This window comes from Hyalella azteca, unplaced genomic scaffold, assembly GCF_000764305.2.
Source record: "Hyalella azteca isolate HAZT.00-mixed unplaced genomic scaffold, Hazt_2.0.2 contig13025, whole genome shotgun sequence".
Taxonomy (NCBI): Eukaryota; Metazoa; Arthropoda; class Malacostraca; order Amphipoda; family Hyalellidae; genus Hyalella; species Hyalella azteca.
Window position 1 is genome coordinate 198,102 of NW_025942962.1, and position 27,982 is coordinate 226,083.

At 38.3% G+C, this 27,982-nt stretch overlaps 2 protein-coding genes across 4 annotated transcripts; both read right to left on the reverse strand.

Annotated features, from left to right (window-relative positions):
* Positions 1 to 5,155: 5,155 nt before the first annotated feature.
* On the reverse strand, positions 5,156 to 10,608 carry LOC108678107 (glucoside xylosyltransferase 2). Of its 3 annotated transcripts, none has more exons than XM_047883483.1 (5): positions 10,502 to 10,608; positions 9,448 to 9,770; positions 8,787 to 8,954; positions 7,674 to 7,871; positions 5,156 to 6,401 (listed from the first exon to the last, which is right to left on the reverse strand). In XM_047883483.1, the coding sequence occupies exons 2-5, from the start codon at positions 9,670 to 9,672 to the stop codon at positions 6,204 to 6,206; spliced, it is 789 nt and encodes a 262-aa protein (XP_047739439.1). In that variant the 5' UTR covers positions 9,673 to 9,770; positions 10,502 to 10,608; the 3' UTR covers positions 5,156 to 6,203. The 3 variants fall into 3 exon arrangements, with proteins under 3 accessions (XP_047739439.1, XP_047739438.1, XP_018021943.1); XM_047883482.1 differs by having other exon boundaries at positions 7,693 to 7,871; positions 9,448 to 9,784; XM_018166454.2 differs by having other exon boundaries at positions 9,448 to 9,784.
* Positions 10,609 to 12,494: 1,886 nt separating this feature from the next.
* LOC108678106 (carbohydrate sulfotransferase 5) lies at positions 12,495 to 27,115 on the reverse strand (the record flags this gene model as incomplete). Its single annotated transcript, XM_047883480.1, has 7 exons — positions 12,495 to 14,612; positions 15,103 to 15,304; positions 16,702 to 16,881; positions 18,708 to 18,906; positions 19,468 to 19,803; positions 21,021 to 21,030; positions 26,940 to 27,115. Coding segments are annotated over 7 exons (1,226 nt in total), but the record flags the coding sequence as incomplete, so codon positions are not given.
* Between the last annotated feature and the right edge of the window lie 867 nt (positions 27,116 to 27,982).

The window sequence follows — 27,982 nt, forward strand, 5'->3', positions numbered from 1 at the left end:
ATTGTGTCCATAGCACATTGCCTTCAGCATATTGTGTCCTTAGCACATTGCCTTTAGCATATTGTGTCCTTAGCAAATTTCCTTTAGCATATTGTGTCCTTAGTTACTTGTGTCCTTAATTGCGAGTATCCTCAGTTGCGTGTACTCTCAGTATCGGGAACCATTCGACCTGTATTCTGCGTTCGTGTTATAACTTATTTATAAGTTAGCTTTTCCATTAGTTAAGTTTTGTTTTGTTGTCTTTAGTTAATAAATATTTGTTATCCAACTTTCATTTCTCCCTTGTTGAGGATCGGTGGCAGTTTGTGGTTAATTTCCGAATCTACTTGGAATCGTCTTTACTTGAACCTTAGACACGTGGCCTCTTTTGCGCCACTCAAATTTAACAGTAATATAGCCAAGAATAATCGGGCTAGTGGCCTCGTGTACAGGCTTACTGCCTGCTTCAGCGGCCAATAGCTAGCAGCGGCCAGTAGCTGCCCGTTGTGAGCCTACTTTCATCTAATACGTTTTCAAGAAGCAGACATCAACGAGTTTAACGGTTATGCTTCTGGTAAAAAGTCTTTGATGTAAAATTGAATGCCAAACGAATAATGTCAACGAGGCCAACAAGTGCGTTCTTACGTTGGAACAACAACAACAAGTACAACGAGGCCGTTGGCCATATTATGGCCAACGGCCATAATATGAATATTTATGGTATGGATTATGATGGCCGTATTGTGACTCTTAATATTCGCGAATTATGACGACCATATCATGATAATATACAATAATTAGGATTACTATATTATAATTATTAATACATATGAATAGTTGGCGGCCCACGAGCCGCATGCAGTGCATTTTAATTTATACATGCATTATAAAATTTATACAAGAGGCTCTCTTATAATGATGAAGTTTTCTATATATTTTCCCGTAGAAAACTATTCCCAGCTAGGGCCCAGCCAGTGCCTATTATTATTGGAAAAATTATTGATAAATTAAATTAAGCCTAAATAATCCAATTCACAATTTAAATAATATTCATGGGTGTGACATAATCATTTATTACCTTGGTCCTGTTGCGTCTAGTGCTGTTGGCGACAAAACAAGGTTCTCATTGCTTGGAAAATTTTGAAAGCCATTTGACACAATCGCATTTTCTCTCACTGCCAAACCCAGTTAATGTCGTCAAAGCGACTTAAATGTCATTTAATAATGGAATCCTTAACTTTTTAATCCTTTATCCGGTTTTCAGAACATCTCGTTTAGTCTGGTACCGCACAGGTTAGGTTAGATCGGTTAAATCAATTAGGTTTCATTTTATATTCATTCATCCTTCGGTTAGGTCAATTAGGTTTCATTCTATATTTATGGCTCCTAATGTTTCAGAATATCCAGGACACCATTTTTATATATATCAAGATACAATTCTGAATTATTGTCAGGATTTTCAACTTTATTCTTCTCCCTCATCTCACTATGTTTTCCTAAACACTTTTTTTCCTTTCGTTCTCCCAATTCCTTTCGAAAGAACGATACAGATGATCAGATATTAAAAGCTCATTTTGAGGTGAACATTGGGAAAAATTTAAAATTATGTAATTTCCGTAAGCCATTCCTGGATCAGTTAACACGAATTATAGATTTTTTATTTTGAATTATAATATACTCGTAAGATACAGACGAATTTCTATCATCCATTCATTTTTTGAAACTTCAATGCTGCGGTCTCGAGCAGGAACATTATTTCACATAAGTTACCCATCAAATTACAAATATTCTCAAATAGTCTAATATAGAATATTTTGCGCAAATATGAATTTGTATCAAATACTGCCGTGGATTTTCATCTCAAAATTTCATAAAGTCAAAAATTTTCAGGAACAATCATTTTTCTTCGATCTGCCTGTTGAAATGCAATTTTCTTCATACTTCATACAGCATAATAATGCCGGTCCCTAAATTATCCCAAACTTTTACAAATCATGTTTAGAAAATGAGTGTTTTCTAACATAATTATGGAGGTCTGCATTCATGCAACCTACTTACGCTGAAAATGAAAGTTGTGCTTTGGGCGAGTTCTTGCCCTTGGCCAGAAGTTTTGCACAACTCACACCCGAGAAGAAGTTCGACGGATATCCTCATTCCCTACTCTGGTTAGGAAAATGGTGTTAAAATTTTCTTCCACCGTCCAGGTAGGCCTCCATTCTTACCATTCGTCTCTCTCTCTCTCCAGGCGGTCCTCAAAAACGCGTTTCCAACAAGGTACCTCACAAAAAATTCAATGGCGCTTCATGGGTTTAAATAGAACTGGCCGAGTTTTAATGGGTATATGAGCAAGGCTGTGCACCGCAATAGGTGGGACACACAAACAAGGCTGTGCACCGCAATAGGTGGGACACACAAACAAGGCTGTGCACCGCAATAGGTGGGACACACAAACAAGGCTGTGCACCGCAATAGGCGGGACACACAAACAAGGCAATGTCATATTGCCATCAGTAACCTGAACTCAATATCATAGCGCTGCACTGCACTGCACAGGACAACTCTTCACTGTAAAGCACAGCGCAACACTGCTCTGTACCGCAATGCACAATGCACATCAACGTTTCTTATTTGCACAGCACAACATTGTTTTACTCTGCACAGCACATACCCGCACTTCACAGCACTGTACAGAATGTTTGTACCCAAGTATGGAAGTACCCTAGTGACAACTGGGACGCACCAATCAATTTTATTCAACAGTGAAACATAATATCTACAAAAGTAAAGAAATGAAACTTTCAGGCGTGCATTTTCCAAGTTGTTGTTCATGTCCAGTCAGCAGTGGTGGGCACAGCTAACCTAAAAGTTAGCTTCGATAACCGCTAATCCGCTAACTGAAAAGTTAGCTTCGATAACGCTAAACCGATAAACTGCAGCACTGGATGGGATGGCTGTGTTGTACTCAACGAAAAGGTTCATCAACACCTGCTCGCCCAAGAAGGCAACGTCAGTCAATTCCTCCTTCGAGCTGCTTTCCAGCCTGCATGGTCTTCACCAAATTCTGTGCCTTGGACTTCAGTGACCAGTGGCTCCTCCTGCACTCCATGGGCTGAGTAATGCGGCTGAAGAAGTCATCTTCCCCATCCTCGTCATTGCTGGTGGTGCTGCTGCCCTCCTCAACGGTCTCCCTCAGGGCTGTCTCCACGGCGGTCTCCATGGCCTTCTGTACCCTGCTGAGATGGCTGTGATTATGCTTTTCCAGCCAGAGCAGGCGAAACTTAGGGTGGAAGGACGCTGCCAACTGGCACTCCTTGTCTTCTAGGAGGGACCCAAACCTTTTCGTGATGCCTGCCAGCATTGCGTCCACCAGAGGACTGCAGTATAGGTGTGGGCGTGGCACATGGCTTAAAATACTTAACATTAAATCAGAGATTTTTAAACATTTTTAGCGGACTTCCAGTTAGCGAAACTAAATTTAGCGGAAGCTAATTGGTCCGCTAAAGGTTTTCAAAGTTTGCTGAACAGCTAATCCGATAAGGAAAAAGTTAGCTTCGCTAATTAGCGATTAGCGGATTAGCGGACCTGTGCCCACCACTGCCAGTCAGCAAAGAGCTGAAAATGTTAGTACTTTATTTAGTAAGTTGAAGAACAGTATCAAACTACCTTCGCATCAAACTTGAGCAAATTTTAACATTCCACACATCGACACTTTTTTATTTCGACTCTAACTGGAGGATACGAGGTAAAGCGTTTAAAATTCACTGGTGTCGATCCTGTCAATAGCAATTAGTGTTAATAAATTATGACAATCAAATTATTCTTATTTATATCGATGAATAATAACAACCATATCATGATAACTTTATTTATATTAACCACGATTACATAATATAATTATTGATACTTATAAATAGTTGGCGGCCCACGAGCCGCATGCTGTACATTTTAATTTTCAATGCATTAACAGTAACAACGCCCCCTCATGGCAGCAGCAACAACAGTAACAACGCCCTCGTAGAGCAGCAGCAGCAACAGTAACAACGCCCTCGTAGAGCAGCATCAACAACAGTAACAACGCCCATGTAGAGCAGCAGCAGCAACAGTAACAATGCCCTCGTAGAGCAGCAGCAGCAACAGTAACAACGTCCTCGTAGAGCAGCAGCAACAACAGTAAAACGCCCACGTACAGTAAAACGCCACGCAAACATCAAGCTCAAATAAATTTGTATGTATTATTCTAAACATAACAGTCTGTCATACGTCTTATACTCGAGTGTTCTTGGTTGTACCCGAGGATACTTGGTCACAGGACCATGAGAACGTGTATAGTCCTGCGATACAAGGACGCATCAGTAGGTAGTTCCAACAACACATCAGATGCTTCGTTGATATACCAGATCGTTTACTGATGATTCTAACGGACATCTGCGTTGCCAAGTGTCTTTGTTTAATCTAAAATTTGTTGCATTCTGCTCAACACTTTTCACATGACTACTCATTTCTGACAAAATATTAGATCGCGTGTCACTTTCGCTTGCATCTTCTGACGCTAATACATCAGAAACATCTTTCACGCACGCATCATTCAAGATTAGCGATACTGTAGTCATCCTATCCACAAGCTCCTCTTGCACTGACAATGATTATTCAAGCCATAAAAAGAAAATAGAGTCGCCGGTCAATGTACTATTGGTCTGTCGCGAGTAACAAACACCAATAGACGAGAAACGGTCAGTTATATCTAAAACATTCCTGTCTAACACAAACATCGGAGATGATACCTTACATATTTTGGAGATGATGCCTTACATAGTACATATTTTGGCATTAAATATCAACACTGGCTGCAAAATTAAAGAATTAAGCGGCTGAGGTCCCGCCGTCAGGCGGTGCCCAGCCCTATGAGGTTTCTTAACTATTTCTTCAAGCTATAACTAACGTCCTAACTAAGATAAGTCTAGAATTTGGAATGCTATTCCTGTTATTTTTCTTCAAATCACGTACGTACATAAAGATAATTTTACTATTAGATGGCCGAATTTTCCTGTTGATGCGCACAATTGATTACCAGAAATTGCATTAATATTTTCAATTAGTCGAACAATTCTTTAGATGACATTAATTGGTAGATCAAAATGCAGGTTTAGCAAGGAATAATAATATAATAACAACGTTTGGAATGAAACAACATTCATTTTAAGGTTAAGAGAAGTACTTATATTAAGTTCCCCAACCCTAACCACAGCTGCCCACGGACTACTTACTTCCTTAATTTCCACATCTACGGCTCTAGGAGTTAGGATTTCAAGCTGGGGATTATAAGAAGTCCTCAACCATAATAAGCTTTTTCTCGAATCACAATCTCAAGATAATACAAGCACAAACTCTTGACTAATGTAGTAGGAAACTATTCATTTCACATCTTTCGATAGGTATTCATTAATTTGCTGTTGCTGGCGCGTACCATTTCTATCCGTTTTTGGAGCGTAAATTTGTTCTATTTTTTCTTAACTGATCGCAATTTCCTTGCAAATTGCGTAAACCTCTTACACTTCTTTCCTCCTATTCCCATCCTCCACTCCCTGCACCTTACACCAGCGCAACCAATCGTTACAAATGCATTTTCAAATCAGCATATGTCTACTTTGTTCTCTCTACGTTCAATTGGATGGAGGTGAGGGAGGCAAGCTTGCGGTTGTCTTATTCCTGACTGCATTCAATTCCTACCGAATAGGCGTGAAATTTTACCGTGTGAGGCCGCTCGGGCTCGATTCTGCGTTCAGCGATCGCTCCACAATATACTCTTATTGTAATGGAGACAACTGTCAATGGAGAGTGTGATGGTTTATGTTATAAGAGTGTGATTGATAATGATAATATCATGAAAAATAGAGTGTAATAACGTCACAGTGGTGCCACTACTGGCTCCGCGTACATTAGTTTCCAAGAAGTTTCATAAAATTGATAACCCGAAGGAAACGGATACAGGAAACATGTTCATCAGTTTGTGCTATATGTAAATTCATTCCACTAGTTTGCAGCATTTTTTAGTTTTAGGAAAAGGATCTTAGGAATCCTTAATTCAATTTTTAAATAGCGTAACTGAAATATAAATTTCATTCGCCTTAATTTCCAAGCTAGCGTTTGGGAAGCGATTTATGACTCACAATTTTTTCATTATATGTTCTTGTAAAATCTGAAACCAAGTAATATAAATAGTATAATTAGGAGAGTAAGTTGACGAGATCTTTCAATTGTTTCAGGAGCTTCTCGAAACTGTAGGGGCAAAACAGATTTTCTTTATGGCTCGCCTGCGCTCTCCGCAGCTCATCTTCTCGTGTGCGAAGATTTTTGGTCAAATTTTGAAGTAAGACTGACAAGGAATCAGTCAAGTCATGCCTCTCCCATGCAACGAAAATCTCCTGCACGGAGTTAAGCGAGAAAAAATGAATTAGTATTATTTAAAGGCAGCCAAAAGCAGGATTGAAGTTTTATAAAAGTTTTAATCTGTCAAAGGATGAAATCGTTTCTTTTCAAGATGATATTGTTCCAGAAGTGCATTATTCTCCGTAATGGAGCCTGAAAAAGGAAATTAAAAAAAAAAAACAGAAATATATCAAAAACGTAAGTGACAGGATGTAATTGCGGATAGTTTAATAAACAGTGTATAAATTAATGGAAACCTAAAAATTAATCGTCAGTTGAGTTAAGCAAAATATTGCTCACACACCAGGGCCTATATTTTCAAAAAAAGTTAAGAGATCGTAAGTTCATCAGCCAATCATTGACGGCCTTTCAAGCAAAATCCACCAATCATAGACAAGAAAATAGAGCGTAATTACTTACGTTCACTTAGCGAATTTAGAAAGTATGGCCCCAGGTATTTTCGCTAAGTTGCTGAACACTTACGCGCTTTACGGTTCAAAGGAATATAATTATAAAAAATGGCCTCGATAATCGCGTTTATGAAATCATGCTCTATCTTATTACCTCTTTAAATGGTAATAAAATTCTGATGCAGATTCTTCGTTAGGAAGTATCAAATAATTCATTGGTATTTATCAGATTATTAGCAATGATTCTAAATAAATATCGTCATGGTGATTCATGTTGAAATATCGTCTTTCAAACTCTCATACACAGCAAGAGCAGAGAGCGGACGTAGCAAATTATATTACGTTTTTTTGCCGGGACAAATAGGGTGTAAGGTGACCCATACAATGGCAGAAAATACATCGCTATCTGAACAGAGCATCACTCATTTTTCTGCGTGCAATTTCACTCAAAGATGGAATTTAAGCAATGATGGCAGTAATTATTCCCATGCCCCCAAAATTACAACCGTCATATAAAATATGAGACAATACGGTGGAACACGTGACGATTTTACAGTTCATATATACATAGCACAGTACATATATAAGCAATCAAAGAACTGAGCAAGACTGTCTGAATAGTGATGCATGTTTCGGCCGTGTGTTGGTTCACCGGACACAATTCGGCACGGCAAATGGCTTATCAGTGTTACGTCCGATCTGTGCTTCTGTGAGTAATATAATATGTCACTATTTGGACAATGGCGCATTCATTTTAATGAGTGAAGGCATGAATCTATGAAAATTATGCGCTATTACTTCTAATCCATACCATAAGAATGTTCAACTTGAATTAGATGGATAAGAAAAGTTAAATACCTCCATTGGGATGACATACGGCAATTCTTGAGAAATAGTTCTATTATTCCAAAGATCTTCAGCAAAAAATCTTGATCTTGCGCCGTGCACCAACGAAAAGCCGGTTTGTTCGATGGAGCTGCAGTTCCAGTTCACTGTCAAACACTGCTCGATGCTGCCACTCCAGTCACAGCTCAGGTCGTAGATGTAGTCTGGAAACTGACGACAAAGAATCATGAGGGCGTACAAAAAGTTGTGACTTCGTAAATTTTTAATCAACCAATCACTGACGGTTTGTCAAGCTGTACTTCTGAGTCACGTACGAGAAATAGCCGCAACGTGCATTCAAGCGAGGTCGGGTAATACGGCCACAGTTCATGTGAATATTGTAAACGCCCGGTCCCTTATGATGATTTCTGAAAGGCTTACCCAGGCGTAGTTTTCACGAATAATCGGCTGCCCCTTGAAAATAATCCGATTCGCCGTTTTTTAGCGCATTATCTCATGTATGGAAAAAATGCCCTATTGTGCTCGTCTTGTCTGTTCGACTGTCTGTCCGTCCGTGACTTCGCGTGTTTTCGTCGACGAGAAAATGCGCTCTCTGTCACTCACTGCAGTGAGTACTGAGTTATATTTTGTTTAAATATGGTCCGGCTTTTTTTGTCTTAAATTTAAAAAGAAACGGCAACATGGTAATGTGTTTTTTTTACGGGCGGGTGGACATACCGCTTTGCGTTTTTTTTAAAGTGAGTAATTCATATCACTTTGGCACCCATATTTATAAATTATAATTTAAAGATCTGTAAGACGTTCAAAAAAAATCCATTCAAATTCCTCAAATTCTTCACGAACTGGCCATCTTCACCTTTGCAGTTCACGTATTGCAGTAGGATGAGTGTCTTTTTCTATAACTTTAGAGTTTATGTGAATTATTGCCGTAAAAATTTGCAAGGATATGTGCCAAGGAAAAAATTTTGATTCTTCAACATTTATTTAACCGGAGAATTTTATATTGCGAGATTTATAATTATTATTCATAACGAGATTTATAATAGAACTTCAACGAAGAGGAAATTTAATTGTAATCAAAATAAACCAAGTTGACGAAGGAAAATATTATTTATGGATTCATACCTCACTGAAAACGAGGTTAAGTATATCTTGATCGCCAATAATGCCTTCCTTGAAAACTTTGGCCACACTTGTCACCATGGGCAGCCAGTCGAAAGGCAGGTCACGCCACCGTGTAAGGTTGGCCAGCAATAGTGCGCTGCTTAAGCCTTGCCTCCCGTAGTAAGGTATCTGCACATGTAAGACATTTTAGCAATAAGGTCCATGCGAGCTCAACCGAAAAATTTTAGCCTTAATAATGGGTTAAAAATTTGGGAAATAAGCACTTGTCTTCAGGTTAGTCCCTAATCTTTTCCTCTTTAAACGTGTAGTCAACCGCTGTTTATGATTTACTGATGCATGCATTCAGTGAATATTGAATGTGTATGAACAGAACACACAGAATATTGAAACGCTATACTCAAAACATAGTAATTTCCATCCAAAGTAAGTGAGTAAGAATTTTAGGTTATGCAGTTCAAGTGCCCTTCAGAGGTAGAATATTGTTTGTTCATGCATCAGCACCACCCAGCCATGAATCCTGGCCGGTCAAGCCCCGACTCAGAACCTGAGAAGACTATAGTAAGCGTGGAGCTGAGGTGCAAACTTAAATTCATAATTTTCGTTTCGAATTAGTTGATTTGATAACAATTGTACATTTAAAACGACATAATGAGCAATTTACCCTTGCACTGTGTTGCAAATAGTAACCATCTACAGGTGCGACTCCGAGCACTTGCGTGTCATCAAAGTTTTTGAAGTGCTCTACCAGATGATCCGGAGGTCTCATGAACACGTGGTCGGTGTCCAGATACACCACGGAGTCAAAATCAGACAGCACCCAGTGCAGGAACAACTTTTCAGTGACACATTTCTCGTAGAAATCCATTAAATGCCATTTTTCTGGCATAATGACAGGCCGATAACTCAACTGTAGACGATTCCGAAAAAGATCTGGCCAATGCGACACGTATTCTTCGATTGCAGGTAGAACCGTGTCATCATTTCCTAAGAGGATGAACCTAGTAAGAAATTAATTATCATTTCAGAATATTATCATTTGATTCATTTGTGTGCGTGTAGCTGAATAGTAAAACTTGTTTTAAAACAACAACCATCAACAATAGTCAGCTTCCTATTAAGCAGAAATTTAAAGAAAATCATTTAAAATTGTGTTGCCAATATATTCTACGGATGCTTTTGAACTAGAAAAATATGGAAAAACAAAATGAATCACAATTTTAGAAAATAGCTATACATTTTCACCTTTTATACCAGTAAGTAGATAAGCGATTGAATCATTACAGTTTACATAAACAGCTTAAATCACAGGTTACCGATCATTTACCCACAATCTTAATTTGAATCTTTGCCGTCAAAAATCTTTTGAGCAACATCTTTTTGAGAACACGTCTTTGAGAACGAACAACTTCAACAAGAATCTTTTGAGCACCATCCCTGATCAAAAAAACCTGATCATTTACCTTCGATTGATAATGTACTTTTTAAACCACACACACACACACGGACATATACTCGTATACACGGACTCACATTTACACACTGACCGACACAAACACACAGACTCACACAAACACACAGACCAGGGCCATACTTTCAAAACTCGCTAAGTGTTCGTAAGTACTTACGCTCTATTTTCTTGTCTATGATTGGTGGATTTGGCTTGAAAGGCCGTCAATGATTGGCGGACACAACAACAGACCGCAATATTCATGTACCTGATCGTGGCTGAGTTGAGGGCTACAGCTGACTTGATGAGAACTTTGGCCTGGCGTATTTGAATCTCAAACTTAGTCATGATTGAGCCCTTCGTCCGGTGAAGTTTTCCATCTAGGGAGATTTTTTAAATATCGTTTAATGTTGTAGAAATAAGCAGTCGAGATAACCAATAAATATTGATTAAAAAATTAATAAAGCATCATCAAGAAGTATTCTTTTACAAACTAAACATGTCTTAATACCAACTGTTATATAATTTAGTGTTCAGAAACAAACTCAAACTCTTTAAAGACCATATATCTAAATCTTTTAATTTGAATGTATAAAATTATTAGTTTCCTCAAATAGTTTTAACGCAGGAAGAGTTTTAAGAAATTCTTGTTCTTGATAAGAAATGCTTTCGATTAAATTCCAATATCTGGAATTTCAGCTGGACTTTAAATGTTTTTTACGAATTTGAATATAATTTAAAGAGAGATACAATTTATCCGAGCACAGTGATTTAACAGATGGCATACAACAACTGCACGAAATCTTGCTTGGCTGGATGACCCAAATGCCATATTGGTACGCTTTGTTTTATGTCCAATTGTTGCATGAAAAATTACATTATATTTTGCCACCACCGTCTATTACAGGAACAAAGTGAAAAATAAAAAACCTATCGTAATTGAAGTACAAGGCCTTTTTCAATAGTTGAATGTCATTAAAGTTTAACATAGACATTTAATCTAGAAATGAGGGACGATCATTACATGACGTTACATCAAATTTCATCACCACATTCATAGTCAAATTTGTTGAGGATAGTAAGCCGGTATCTATACCGTAAACAATTCAAGTTGAAGTGAAAGAATACTGAGGTTTTCATAACAAACATCTAAACTGAACTTATCTCGGCTTCGAGTTCATATTTGGAATACAAGAAGAATTTGATTGTATGATTTTTTCTGTAAATTTTGTGTAGTTTAAAAAACAAAATTATTGAAAATTTGCAAATAAATTTAATTTTTTTCAAATATTCCGTAAAATTTTTTAATTTTGTGTTGATGTAAAATTTTTCAAGGTATAGGGGAAAAAATAAATTATGCGCTAAATTCAGACTTTATCATCTGGCACAAAACCGAAGAAAACAAGGATACACTCCAATTATTCCTAGTATCTTGAGCAGAAGTTTTAGCAGAGCAACATCAAAACCGCTCGTCTTCGGCACTTCGAAAATCATTAACGAATCTGCAATAATTGTAACAGCACTCGTTCGCTGACAAGAGCAACGGAGCGACACAGGTACTATCTCAGCGTAATTGCATAGAAGACGTGGTGCCTAAATAACATACTAAGTGGTAATAGAGTATCAGGTAGTTTGATATAATATAATAAAATATATTATATAATACAAAGAAGGCTTTTGCCCAACGGAGCCTCGTGACGAAGCTCATCCAACATTGATTCATCACTGGTAAACACCAGGTCTAGAATATTGGGAGTCTGTTTACTTCTATAATGGGTTGGTTTGGTAACGTGCTGGACTAGGAAGGAGCCCAGCACACAGGAAGTTACAGTTCACAGGAAGTTACAGTTCGCGTTTTGGTTACTCGTTGCTACATATGTCAGAAGGACATATGTAGGCAAATGTTATACCATATGCCTCATCTTCCTACTCATATATTTGACGCAGGAAAGGCGTATTTATATATGATGAAATGAATATCATGTATATGAAATATATGTACCTTACACATGTTTAGTATCTGTGGCACGATTATTTATGATGACACAGGTTTTTACCATGAGGTAGCCAAGAGGAATCAGTTGGATACTGATACAATAATATCATTTTCTACAGTACGAACAGTTTTAATGAGTATAAAAAAGAGTGTTGGAAAACAAAATGGTGTCCTAATTACCTCTAATACGAGTCATTTTTTAAATTTATGGTACTATTAAGGTCAAAATCATATAATATTTGTATCGAAAATTTTTACACGTGGCAAAAATGAACAAATCGATTTAATTAAAAATTAAATTAATCAGACTAATCAGAATCGATTCAAAATTAGACTCAACTTGAGGCATATTGGTATTAGAAACGAAGTATACATACGATTTCGACAATTCTTAGAAATCATTTGTCAGCATCTATTTTTTTACTATCTCAAAGATCGAGATGGAACTTGACATCTATATACTGGATAAACCAAATTGATCGTCGTAATTATTATGAAATAATAATTTCTAATATCGATAAAAATATCCGCCAAATATCAAGTACCAGTGGTGCATTTCTTAAGGCGACGAAAGCTTTAGAATTATAGTTGCTAACAATCTGGTTTTAAATTAAATTTCATGATTTATGATGAAGTAGAATAAATTAGGTCCATTTAAATTCCATACTAGTAGCTTTTAGTACCCCGCATCTACGATACGCATACATCCGTAATGGATGCGAATCTGACATGATTTTATATACATCTATAAAAGATAGTATAAAGATTTGATATTTTTAGAACTCAGTGCACTGTCCTATGTAACCAGTAAACTAATAACTTCATACCACTGTTAATAACGTTATAAAAATAGTCTTACGAAAAATTTCACGCCACCTTATTATTTATGAAATCACTTCTGTTTCGTTATTATTATTTATTATTTTCGTACTCTTCACATAAACAATTTTCTTTGCACTTTCAGTGTACAAGATTGACTCTTCATTCGGTAGCGTAGCTGACTCGAGGCGGTCAATAAGGCGCGCCTTTGCTAAAGGTTCTCTATAGAAGTTTATCACGGCAAATGGAGTACATAAGGGTTAAAATAAAACTTGTTCACGATTAACAATAAGCTGGGAAAAATGAAGGCACATAAAAGCGATATAAAATCACTGTTACATCAGACACCGCTCTTAATTCTTAATTAAAAATAGAATAACTTCTTCGAAATCAAATCTGTTTCATTCCGCCGTTCGACATTTCTACTTTACCGGAAAACTTTCGTTCAAAGTTCGACCCCGTCGAGTGGTACGGCTGCTACGTCGCGACCGTATCGATCACGAAAGTCCTCTGCCGTAATGACGGTCGTCTTGTTCTAAGTAGCCGTGCCGTGGTTGTAGTTTTTTGCTGTGGTATCGTCTCTTCTTATACTGTTTCAAGTTGCGCAGGGCCGTAGAATTTTCAACGGCCGTACTTCGAAATGATTATCAGGGTTTGACTTTATTAACGTAGCTAAAAGCTCGTGGCCGTGCTGCTCCTGCTGTGCCAGACCGTACTCTTGACGTTACTTGAATAATTTAACTGTCGGCTTTATAATCCCTGCAAGTCCGGTACATTATCTCGTTTTTTCGAAATCGGATCACAGCTACTTGTGTTTATGTTTGCCAAACAGAATTATATCGAATGTAAGGTCGTTACTTATACACTGTAGATGCTTTTACAGGAAGCGTTGCTGTATCGATGAGCCCAAGTTTCACGCGACCGTGATTGTTCGGCAACGGGCGATCACGGCAGCGGCCACCATGACACCCGCAGCCTGCAAGCGTGACGGGTACGTGGCTCCCATGAACCAAAAATCTCTAAGGCGCAAACTTCATCTCCTTTTGTTCGTAACCGCGAGCACCCATATCCAAATCCATCGGAAAAGACGCCAAATTCATCAACTTTTAAGTTTTCCTCGCGAAAAGTTCGCCAACTTTCAATGTAGACAAACTCGAAACACTCCAAAATTCTAACCTATCCACTCCCCCTAACCTTCTTAACTGCACCGTAACTTACAAAGCGATTCTTACCTTAAATAATTCGATTTTTCGCCCTCAAACTACGCTCGATACTACTACAGTTTTAGGCGCACTAATCATGTCGTTTTTAGACGTTTACGTGCATTCCATAGACTAAGAACTGGTCGTTGTGGAGCAGGAGCTGCGATGTATCTCAATCATCGAAATCACACTTTAAAAGCTCAATCAAATTTATAGCCATCTTAGAAAAGCTGGCAGAATCAGGAATTCGGGAACGTGAATTTCCCGATGGGGTCAAACTGTATAAGATGTTCAGCATTTTGTGCTAGTTTATATGCGTACAAGTCCATTGCTCTGTGGCATTTGGACTGAATAGCCTCCACCTGCAGGGAAAAGATACATCCATTGATGAAATTTTGAAAAAGATATATCCATTGTTGTCAAAATATGAAGTTGCCTCTGCCTAAAATGGTTTCCTTCAACGTTTTTTTAAAAGGCATGCACTATTTTCATTTATCTACATCTCTGTTTTGGGCAAGATACTGACAAAGCAGGCATGGTAAAACAACCAAATTTACTCGTATGCTTTTTTCATGTTACTGACTAATTGATTTTGATAAAATTCTATACCTGTAATTTAATGCATTATACATAGTTTCCTTTACGCTTTCCAGGCTATAAATATTAATATAAAATCATATATGAGGGTCGATATGTTTACATCACAGTTACACGTTTTTCTATGTTTAGTGGCGGCAGCGCACATTCTTTCCTTAATTCCATACGATAATTGGAGGGAAACAAGAATGATATCAAAAACACTGAAAGCAACGTGATTTCCTGTAATCAAGAAATCCTTTCCGTTCCACTTACCTCTTCAAATGTTAAGTCTTTCTGCCAGTGGATGGGCGCGGTTTTGGAGTCGCGAATTGTACTTGAAACGCCGCCCTGCGTCCTTTGAGTGTGCGACGTCAGGAAAATGTCAACTTCCTCCACGTACGATAAACGAAAAAAATCGAATAAGTCCCGTGTCATATTTTGGACGTTGAATGACAGGTCCTCGTACCGCATCACTCTGCAAGTCGTAGGCATTGTGACTAATATGTTTGTATTAATAAAAATAACAGACGAATGGAACATCTTGAAAGGTACCAATCCTAATATCTGACGAAGTAATAGAATGAAGACTTCAGTTTTCTAAACAGCTGCACTAAAATCCAATATTCTTCGATTGTTTTATATGCAATTTCTTCTAGCGATTTATTTACAAGATCATAATTCATATTAATAATCAATGGATGGACCAAAATTAATTTTCATCCGTTTTATCGAAATGAAACTCGATGAGCTATTTGTCGTCTATTCTAAGATACCGGGACAATTTTTCCACCAAATTGTCGCATTTTTTCTCGGCTACACCATATGCCTGCATGAGCCGAAACATTACCAAAACGCGAAACCGTCTGAATATTTTATGAAACTTTAGTGTTTTTACCACAGTATTCAACATTATTTTTCTGTTTTCTTCTACTCTTGTTTCCCGAATCTGCAACGTATTGGAAAATAAAATCGATACCACATACAAAGGATTAAAAATTATTTATGCAAAATTTATTTGAAGAGCTTGTCCATTATCACCAAATTAAAAAATACGAACCAAGATGGAATGGCATCAAACAAGACATTCGTGAAACGATAAATATAAATAACTAAAATATTTTGATGACTTCCCTGAACATTTTCACCAAAAGAATCATTGAATAGTTAAGCTAAATTGCATGAATGTATGCTACATTATACGCAAGGGTTTGTCATCGAAAAAAAAGAAGTTAGTACAAAATATTATAGCTGAAATGAAACTTTTTCGTGAAGTATGTTCCAAGGCAATCTTATGACACGCTTGGCAACCTAAATTTAGTACGCACGCGTCTAATAAGCTTCACTTACTCGATACTATGCAATTATGACACCAAGAATCATATACGTACATACTTGTCGGATATGGTGAAGGCATCGCCTAAGCTTTTTATTTCAATTTTTTCTCCCATTGTGATCGAGCTCTGCGACTCACATGAGTCAAGTCACTCATCTTATAATAGCAATAATAATAATACTTATTATTGCGCGGTTTCAGCGTTTAGTAGGCCGTAGGCCTGTCGCCGATTCTTAACATCGCTGAACATTCACAGCATTTTGCGGTCTCGAACTCCCAACTCACTGCTACAATTCTGCTGCGCTTAACCGCCCGGCCTCCTCGCCGATTCTAACCAGAAACTGGCGCACAGAGCTGAGATCGAACCCACGCCTCTCTGCGCCAATCTTGGTACGTACTCTGAACTATAACCACTGGGCCACCTTGGTCCTTAAGGCTCGCCTCTAACCTGACCCTGTTGTTAAGGCTCGCCTCTAACCTGACCCTGTTGTCAAGGCTCGCCTCTAACCTGACCCTGGTCCTTAAGGTTCGCCTCTCACCTGACCCTGTTGGGGTAGCGCCGGATGAGACTCTGCGCCGCGTGGTAGTCGCTCACGAGGTCACCGCAGAGGCGGGCCGGGTCTTGGCAGTCCGGGTGGCCGGGACACCAGGTGCGGTGGCGCCGGGACTGCATGGTCCCGCGCGGGTCCCGCACAAGCAGCAGCACACGCACGTCAAAGCTGCGCGTAAACTGGCGTCAGGTTCTTGGCGGAGGGACGTAGATTTTTTTCAACCGAGCTCCCATTATTTTCTTCTATTTCTTATTTTATGTTGTGATAATCGTACTAGCTAATGATTTCCCTGATGATTTCACGAAAAACAGGGCAAATTCGTTCAAAGCGACTGTGAAACGTTCTTAAACGGGTGGGATATTGGATTATATTGATCGAATAATAATCTAAAGAAATGATTCATCGATATGATACAACATTAACGTTACCTTTATCTGAAAAAGTAAAAGATGCAGTTAAATTAGATTTCATACAAATATTTCAGTGTTGAAGTTGTGCAATATCCGTATGTCAAAGGACATCGCGCTCCCTGCGTTCATATCGTCACTCCACTCCGTCCGGGGCCTAGTTGATGCTGTTTTACATAATGTACGACTGGCCGAGGATGACAGTTTGCGGATGGTGGTGGATGAGTGGCGCAATGGGAACGCAGGTATTGCTTTGCCCGAGTACGCGAGTTTGGGCCGGCAGAGGCCTTGGGATGGGCCTGTGGCCGCGGCCTCCGCAGCGCGGCTTTTGGAAGCGGCGGACCAAATATCCAGGGCTCGTCTACTTGCGGCGGCGAAGAGAGAGAGTGGCTTGTGGCTTCACGCTATTCCTTCGGATGCTCTTGGAACACTTCTTTTGATAGGTTAATACAACATTAACGTTACATTTTTCTGTAGAAGTCTGCAGTTATTACAAATTCATACAAATATTTCGATGTTGAATCAATTTTCATCCTTTCTTGCTATCTGAGATATCCTGTGCAAGATTTATGTCATTTAAGGTTTAGTGCACGCGTTGCGTAGAAATATAAGGCAATATGTAAATGCTCCAGGTTATTCTTTTGCATTACGCAATTACTGGTCTTACGCAATTACTTGCTGCAGTTTTATTTATTTCACTTTGCTGAAATTGCAGTATGTATGTAATTATTTAATCAAACGCGTTATATATGATACAATGATGCGTGGAAATAATTTGATTATTTATTTCTTCGATGAAAGGACATATGCATGTAAATCTTGTTTTATTTATACCTTTACGTGGAAAAGTTCGATGAATGCAACTAAAGTTTTCACTTTCTTTATTCTGAAAAGGTTAGATATGTGTATATCATGTCTTCATTTCTCGAACATGACAGGTTTATTGCAAGTCAATCATGTTTAAAATATATAAATTCAAAAATGTAGGATGCATGTCAGAAGTGTTCTCATCATTTCTCTTATTGAACAAGTAATGTGGATGTAGTCATGTTTTCTTATTTAACTTAAATGAAAAATAAGACTATTCTAATCATGTTTTTCATTCCAGCAGAAGAAAAATGATGCGTGAAAATAGCCGATTGTTAAAGCGACATAATTTTTTAATGTTGGAGAATGAGTCCTTTCTATATTAATTCAACGAAGCGACTTATTCTATGATAAATCACGTCAACCCAGATGAACATACGGCGTACTAGAATTAGCAAAATTTTAAAAATAAAAACGGCTCTAAAAGCCGTGAAAATATTTCATTATATCTATTATGACGTTTCATTATAACTATTATGAAAAACTAACGATTTTCAAACAATCAATGCTTCAAATAGTTTTGAATGACAAGCTGAACTAGAAGGTACATTTAGCCAAATTCACAGGTACATGGTATATAAATAGCTAGAGTATTATGAAACACTGTCCTACTAAAATCGATGAAAACACTGTCCAAATCGATGTAAGCATTATTCTGCAAAATGTTTATAAATTGTATGAATACATGTATAATTTTGTTAAGTTACTTTAAATGCTCACTCGGAATTTTTAAGAATTCCTTCTGTAATATTCATGCGTAGGCGCACAGTTTTCATGACTTGGAAAGGAAAGAGTTGACAGAACCGAGAAAAAAGTTCAGGTTGTTCACAAAAACTTCTGCGCAAGGTACAGGCAGACCACAGCATCTTGTTGTGACTGAAGAGCCAAGGGTGAGACCTTCCGTACGTGATGTAGTGATCTGGGACGATAATTCAAGAGATTATTATTCCTGTTGAACAGACATTTGAATGAGGAACGAATTTGTAGGTATATATTTTCTTGGGAAATATCATTCATTCTCCTAAATTTAAACAAATAAAAAATTACTTTTTTAGCAAACAGTAAAGTTGATTTTAGAACAAGGAGAGCTTGGTAAATTGTATTTCATAGTTACCGAACAAGTTTCAAAGTCGCTCGATTCCATTACAACTAACTTAAATGTACCATAATTGACTTTTCGTCGTTCCAAAATACAGTCTTCCTACAAATTGGAGTTCGGTTGGAAAGGCTCGTTAAATTTTCTTAGTATCTATTTTTTTTTGAAAATTCTGTAAAAGATTTAAGATGCGTTCAAATTGTCAACAAACTGACGCATCAAACTGACATCGTACTTTGTCAAAAAATAGAATTTAAGGTAGGTATTCATTGAAAAGCAAAGAATCTGACGGCTCTCATCTGTCGGCATGTAATCTCCAAAGATCGTAAAGTTTTATTGATGATACTCCAAAGAAATTGTTCACGCGATTCATATATCCTTGACCCATGTTTGTGTAGTTGCAGGAGAAGAGTTGCGCGAGATTGTGGACAGCTTTCTCCGCAAGTTGTCCAGATCTCACTTGCTGGATGTCAAAGTCCATCAGCGGTTCATAATGATAAAAGGTTCCTGGATGCGCTGTCAGCAAGTCGCCGACAAAAGTTGATCCCGAACGCCATGTGGTCACCACCCAGTTGAGCGCAGGACGACCGCCCATTTCAGGCACCAAGGCCGCCACGTCGGCCACACCAAGCGACGGGTGAACGCCGTAGTTTTGAAATTTTGCGCGGATCTTGGACCTGGTTTTCGCTAATATTATTTCTTCTCTTGATAGACCGGGCTCTGTGAGAAAGATTGTAACATCGTTTATTTGAAATCGTACGATTATTTGAGCAGGAAAAACTGAGACATCAAAATTTATTTATTTGGGCGAACGAAGTAGTTTTGCTATTGCCGGGGGAGCCGAGACCTAACATTCTCGATCACTTTCTCAACCTTTGAGGGAGGGGGCTGATTCTGAGAAAAAGCAAGGAACTTTCTGTCGAAGAAGTAGCTTCAAATTTTAGGCATGAACTAAAGACATTCTGTCTAATTAAGAGCACATACATCTATGACTCGCTTATCATATTTTAATTTGTTTGGACTACGAAATTGTTGGTAAAAAAGTAAGAATCTAGCTGCTTTTATTACTTGTCTCCTGGAAAATGACTTTGGACTGTTGTTAAAGATCACAAGATATTCAAAAGAATTTTTGAATAAAAGTTTTTCGAGCTGTCGCTTTATGATTATAATGTTTTGTAAGATAATTATGTGATAGTGAAATGCTTTGTATGAGAATAATTCTTTATTCTAATCGATCAGCTTCCATTAAATAAATTACAATTACAAAATTATGTCGTGATACTGAATTGCTTTACACAGGCCACGGCATATGTATTTTTATGCATTTATTTTGCCTTCTCTAGATGTATGTTAATATTACTAAAATGAATCAACATTTTTCTGTTTATGTGTATTTGGATCTGTGAAATGATTGGAAAATGGACTTTTATAAATTTATTTCTCTTTTGATGTCTTGCAACTTTAGGACGTTACAATGTTTGGAAACATTTTTATTATGAAATTATTCGTATGAAGTACACTTAACTTATTTCGGCAGAACTTACGTATTCTGGCAATACCTTGCACGTCACGATTCATTTGAGAGGAGTTTTCCCGGCTGCGATGGGCCTTTGGGAATAACCGTGTCGTCAAAAAATAAATAAAACTTCAAAGTTATGTGCAGAAAGGTGAATTTTTCTCAAAATTAATATAAAAATTGTAAATGATCGGAACTGAGTTATTCTCTGATTACAATTGATACGTTTGGAACCATATATGTTTTGAATATGGGAAAATTATATCATGCACAATGAAGTCAATTTTGTGCATCCGCAACGATGTCTCAATCTTCTCAAATTGTATGTTTAAATTAAGTTATATATATATATTTCATGAATGATTCGAAGAAAGTTAGATAGCGGAATATCAAACTAATTAAATCTCAATTATTTATTTACCTCCATCAGTCTAGGGAAAAATTCCAGGGACTCAAATTTAGTCCAAACGTGTAAAAATTATTTGTTTAGTGCACGGTGATCCTTGTTGTACCCTCTCATAACCTCATAACCCTTAAATTACATACTCCATCCCAGTTAAATTGTTTAATATAAATCTCATTTTCATATGTGTCAAATTTAAAAGAAAAATATATTACAAACTCACACATATGGTAAATCGCTATCTTACAATTTATCGGTGCCGGAAGAGAAATCATTGACATGCAGATAAGCGTGAAAGAAATGTACATCCTACAATTTTATGGAACTATTTACAAGATAAATCAGAGAATAAAATTAAAAATTTTGAATCGGTCTTAAAACATCTATTCATGAATACGGTCCGATAGCACACTTTTTTCATAAGCTTCGAAGTCGTGTCTGTACTGAAAGCATTGAATTAAAAGGAAAATTGTACTGCAGAATGGAGATCAAGCTTGTCCTTTCCGTTCGTCTCGCTGCCAACTTTCTTAATTAATGAAGCTGATGATAGCGAATATCATTCAGTGAATTGCAGGCTTTATTCTGCCTACCTAAACTAAAAATACACCGAGTCAACGCGGGTGTACACAGACTAGGATGTGTCTCTAAGTGAAAGTACTGCTCGTTTGGACGGCTTCAGATGCTGGAATTCTAATGTAATCTTCTTTGTATAAGATTGGATAAGAATACTCAGAAAACCTTGAGAGATAATGTAAGCAAATTGAATGCGCAAAGATCTAACATGCAGTGGTTTTGTTACATAATTTTTATAAGCCAAATTGCAGTAGTTTTTATTCTAGACTATACGAGCAAAAATATACCATGAAACTAAACTAAATATTATACTGAACTAAACTATCATCGCAACACGGCAGCGTCAAGCCAGATCAAGGTCGATCATTTGGGACGCTTGATTTTATTAGTAGTTATGATGTGGAGTTCAAAACAGAAAATAATTGTGCATGCCAAAAAATTGCCTTTAAAACGATTTCATTAAATATTGCGGTGCATCAAAAATTACAGAACCTTTTTCTATTGATGAGGAAAATAAGATCACGGAACCCAATTTTTCACTAGCAAAAATTGTTCTGTAAATTGGATTACATTTTTCAGTGATAAGTTACCAGATTTCCGTTGAGAACAGCCACGCCGCGCTATATAGACTCCTGCGTCTCGAAACAATTTTCTCGAAATGAACCGGGACAGACGAAACGAGACGAGAAAATTCCGGGAAAAAAATAACGGGACAGAGGGTAAAATTTGTCCCGGAATAAACGTATGAACCGAGACAAGACTCCTGTCCCGGACTTTAAAACTTGTGTCCCGGTAAATTATGAACCGGGACGAGACATACAGATTTGAAACGAGACATAACGAGACGAGTTGTAGCGGTAGCGCCCGTTACATTTAGAGCATGTAGCGGTAGCGTTAGCGCCGCTACATTTCAAAATAGCGCTGCCCAGCTCTGTTCGCAAGCATGCATCAGCTCTTGCGTTATCAACTCGTTCTGTTTGACGAATCCTTCATGAGGAAATAAGTTCCATCCCCAACCCAACAACCTGAACGATCTCATGTATAACATTAGTGAAGCCGTCGCCAACATTCCTATTGATATTCTGGGAAGAGTCGACACCAATTTTCTGTCACGACTATCACAGTGTATTAACAATAACGGACGTCATTTGCGAGATATCATCTTTGAAACGGACATATTGTAAAATTTACTTGTTCTTGATTATGCTTTAACAAAATGCATTTGTATATAAATAAATTTCTTATAATATATGCTTCATGAAAGCAAGTTTCTCTGCCCCACCATATATATCCATCACTGACGGAATATTGAGCTCTCTAAACGTTTTGAATAACGTTGACAAGTAATAGAACAAACTTCACTAATGACAGCACTTGCAATTAAAAACAAGGTTATTTATTGATTATTTTATTACGTGAAAGTAAATTGTTTCAAAGTCGTATGCATCGTTTTACGAGATAAAACAACAGTGTTGAAGTAAGAAGCGCGTAATGTGGAAACCATACGGGGGTTGGACAAAATAAGAGAAACACATAAAATTTTATGGTAATTTCTAAACATATTATAAACAATGAAAACGTGACATATTCATATGTTTTATTGTTTATTGTGGCTGCTAATTGATATCTTACCTTAGCACAGATATTTTTTGTAATTTTTATGTCTCTAATCAATCCTATAACTATAAATGGTAAACCTCGCTGACTTTTCAATGAGGCCCAATTGGTGGTGCCAGTATGGCAGGTGCTAGTGTGGCCGGAACTTCCCGAATGCTTGACTTTATAGAGCTACTGTTTCAAAAGTAATGATTGCTTTTGAAAGAAAAGGAAAAACGTCCTCCGCAGAGCGCACATCTGGCCGAAAGACGAATTTGTCTATGAAAGAGACCTTCAGTACCTACATTTAATTGTGAAGGAAAATCGAAAGACCTCGGTTCTTAATATTACTGTAGACCTCAATGGACACATACATACTCGGTTTCCATAAAGACTGTCCGCAGAGTTGTGCAGATTTGGATTCTATGGAAGAGCTGCAATTAGAAATACTCTTGTTTCAAATACAAATGCTTCATAGCTACTAGAGTGGTATAAAATCCTCCAGAATTGATTCCTAGAGCAGTTGAAAAATGAGATTTTCTCTGATGAATCATCGTTTGCTTTATTGAAATCTCTGGCCGATTTTACGTTTGGAGACAGCCAAATGAGTCATTTTATCCCGTTTGCCTCCACCCAACCGTAAAACATGGCGGCCGGCCCCCAGTCAATCGCCAATGTGGACAACGATGTCGATTAGTGTGGGTTACTGCATAACGCGGAAGATCCGACCACTCGAAGATTTGGAAGTCTAATTTCCCTGAATAATCTATGCAGATGCATGGCGAGCTATCGACTGTGGATTTATCGTTGCAGTTCGAGGTATCTGAGTGTGGGCAACTTTACAGAGCAAACCGAAAAATTCATGCGCAAACATGTCGGTTGGCTATTCAATCTAATAGAATAGTGAATCGGAAATTGATATGCACTTTAATTTATGATTACCCTGTTAAAATTGTGTTCAATCTAGTTCATAGAATAATATAGAAACTGCGTTCATTCCTCTAAAGTTAATATAAATGAATAATTTTTAAACAGTTCCACCACAAATGTGGCTATTCCTCTATTCACCTGACGATTGCAAGCCATTCGTTTTGCAGTTACAGTGTGCAGTTGAAATAGCTCAGTATGGTAAGGTTTCTTGGTGGGCAAGGTGGCTGAAGCATGAATTCGGACGCAAAATTCCCGCGTTCGAATCTCGGAGCTGCCATCGACGTTTATCCGGTAGGAGCACACAGCGGTGAATTACTTGTACCTTTTCTGCATCATTAGTAATGGAATTTGTTAGGTTGTAATTGATATCGCAAGTGTATATGCGATGTAAATGTTCGACAGCGAAGACTATCTAATCTGACTTGTCATAGTAAAGAGTAACGTGTCGGTGATCTCGGAGAGAAAGAGAGAAAAATCATTTTAAAATTGTTTTCGCGTAATCGAAAATCGTTCAAACTCAACTGCCGGGCATTCGACAATTGATATGGATTAGACATCGATTTAAAGGTTCGTCGTAGATCAATGATGATTCGACATCGATTAATGCAGATTCGACTTCAGCTACTCTAGATGCGACATCGATCGATGCAAATTATTCGACTCAACAAATTATCGGGTGCAGAAACTTTGAAGATCTGTATTGAATCGGCATAGAATACTCCTCTTGAATCGGTGGTGCGCCCCGCGGCATTGCCCCCTACAGTCCTCATCCAAATTGAGTTTTGCCTTCGTCGATCGAGCAAGAATTTGCATCAATATTTTTGATCGAACCACATCAATCTCCGTCGATCGATCATGATGGGGGATCATTGACTTGGGGGATCTGTAATAGTCTGGAGTGCTATTTCTTGGAAATCTCATGGACCAATGATTTCTCTTTTTGGAAGAAGCAACAGCCGTGACTATTCAGGAATTTTAGAGGAATTTTTCATGGCCCAGCTTGCACATATGCACCCCTTAATAAATCAGTTGTGGAATACGGTGTTTTCACCCGAAATAAATGGCGAATTGTATGGGTAAAAGTAAGTTGTTTGAGTGAAAACTGCACCGCCGTACGCACTAGTCGACTCGCGACTAGTGGCTGGTATCGTGTCGGAATAGGCACCATGCTCTCTGCTCGGTATAAACGGTACGTATCGCATTAACATTAAGGCCACAATGCGTGTGAAGAGTGAACAGGTGAAATTGATTCCGTTGTACTCGATGCCTATGAAATCAGCAAAGCCTCACCTATTACCTTGCACATTGACCATGAATTAAATTCAATGATTAAAGATGTAAAACTGTTGGGGAAATGCCAGAGGCCCAGTGTAAAGACACTCTGGTGCACTGGTTCCATGAGTTCCATTTGTTTAACGTTTTTGCTCACGATCCTATTGATGTTAGTGATTCTTGGCTTAATTCCCGCTATCTGTCTGTTGAAACAACGTTCACGGGAGAGTCGTGTCCGTTGCCCGGCGTTGAGCATGTTGTGCTTGGTACCGTGGCGGCAGTCACACCGCAACAAACCGTAAGTCCTCCGATGCCGACCATTTTGACTGTTGCGACCATGTTGACTGTCGTTACTCACACTGAAGTAGTGGCAACTCACACTGAAGTAGTGGTAGTTAGCAAAGTCACGACATCGTCGTGCTGCCTCGGAAGCGACAGCTACCAAGGGGGAAGGGAAGTAACTCCACTGCACGTGCTCGCCACGGACAAAACTCCCCCTAAAGTAATAAGGACAGGTAGAGAGGCCATCTCTCTGGAGTCAGCCTCGGATGCTGAATCCGACTAAAATTCCATAAAAATTACCTTTTGTGTTAAATTTCTTCTTGCAGCACACATAAATTATATAAACATGTTACCTGTTAATTATGATCGGGAAAATCTACCAAAATTCAGTTCAAGTATTGTATGTAAAATTCGCCGCTATTCCCGCAGACTGCAGGTCGTGACGGATGGCTCCCAATAATCAAAAACCTCTTTGGCGCAAACTTCAAATTCATTTATACATAGCCGCGAGCGCCCATGTCCCAATACAGGGTGACACAAAAAAAACAGAGCTCATAAAAAGTTGAATAATTTCCACAATACTCAAGTAATCCTGTTATTTGTTTCAGATTCATTAAGAAGACGGATTGATCTAAGAGTCTACCACGTGTGAGCTTCGAGATGCCTTGGACTACAGAGCAAAAGACATTTGCAGTTGAGACATATTTTCGGCTAAAGTCTTTCCGGGAAACGCAATTGCGATTCAAAGACCATTTCAATTGTCGTGAATTTCCTGTCAGCTCAGTGATCTGCGGATGGGTTCAAAAGTTCAGAACCCATGGGACTGTGAATAACCTCAATGCAAAAGACAAAAACAGACAATCACACTCTGGGCGACCAAAATCATCACGGACACAAGACAATGTTGCTGCAGTCAGAGACTCTGTTGTCCACAGCCCAAGCAAGTCTGTGCGTCGGCGAAGTCAAGAGCTTGGCATCAACCGGGAGTCTGTAAGAAGAATTTTGATCTCAGATCTCCATCTGTATCCCTACAGGATTCAAATCAAGCACAAGCTCACAGCTGACGACATGCGGAAGCGAGTCACCATGTGCCAGTGGTTGTCAGACAAGATTGATGATGAACCGGAATTTCTCGACAACATGTGGTTTTCAGACGAGGCCCACTTTCTGCTGTCTGGGCACGTTAACTCTAAGAATAACATTTTCTGGGGCAGCACACCCCCTGACCACTGCCTGCAAAGGCCCTTGCACTCTGTCAAGTGTACTGCCTGGGTGGCCATTTCAACTCATGGCATTATCGGGCCATTCTGGTTTGAGGACGATGACGAGCGGTCCTTGACTGTGAACACGGAGCGCTACATCCAGGTCCTGCGCAAGTTCTGGGTAGCACTTGGCCGACGTAGAGGCATTGACAGAGCCCNAAAAATCAACAGTAAAACCCAAAATATGAAATTTGAAGACTCAGAAAAGAAACTCAAACTGTCTCAAAGTGTTAAAAGCGAGCAACTTCGTCACAAGATTATTGATGAATTAAAAAGGCTCATTGAAAACCTGTCTCTTATACACATCTAGATGTGTATAAGAGACAGAGCTAAATCTGCCTTTTGATCTACCAACGTCATCTAAGAATTGTTCAACTCCTTGAAAATTCAAATGCACTCTCTGGTCATAAATTGTACGCATATAATCAAGAAATTTCTGCCATCTTATAATAATATATATATATATATATACGTATCCAATTTTCTTATTGTTTTTCTCTATTTGGCTAATTAGGCTCTTGAGAGGAACTGAAAAGTTAAATATCAGGTTTCCAAGGGACATTCTATTATAATTCAAATTTTACGACGTTTCGAATGCAACTTCATTCATTATCAAGTAGAAGATGAAGATGTTTTGCAGCGCTTGAAATTGAATTTTTTAAATGACATTAGTAACAAACATAGGTATTATGGATACAGATTGAAATCAAAGCTTAAATTACGAGAACATTTGCAATGTCCTGAAATCCGGTAGTTTGTAAATTAATAGCTGGAGACTCCTGCTTGTGATGAGAGCCTCAGCTATGGCCAGTCATGTGGCATCTGGCCCAAACGTCCAACTACTGTACTAATATGGGCGTCTGGCCCATATTAACTACTGTACCAGTAGTGATTTAGTGATTCAGTTTCAGTGATGTGACTGTGACTTCCAAAATCCTGTTAGTGGTTTGGTTCATAATATCAAAGTTGAGACGTTATTTAATATATTTTGCAGACCAGGATGATTTTACTGTTATAAAGACATCGTTATATGAAACTGCTTACTTCCACTTGCCTGGTACTCGT

What these genes read in the sequence shown, in the direction of transcription:
- LOC108678107 (XM_018166454.2), bottom strand. Translation starts at nt 10,581, where the DNA reads ATGACTAAGTTTGAGATTCAAATACGCCAGGCCAAAGTTCTCATCAAG. An exon ending in ATTTGCAACACAGTGCAAGG is followed by an intron (nt 8,955 to 9,447) that starts GTAAATTGCTCA and finishes TTACATGTGCAG; the next exon opens with ATACCTTACTACGGGAGGCA. An exon ending in TTAACCTCGTTTTCAGTGAG is followed by an intron (nt 7,872 to 8,786) that starts GTATGAATCCAT and finishes CTTTGTCGTCAG; the next exon opens with TTTCCAGACTACATCTACGA.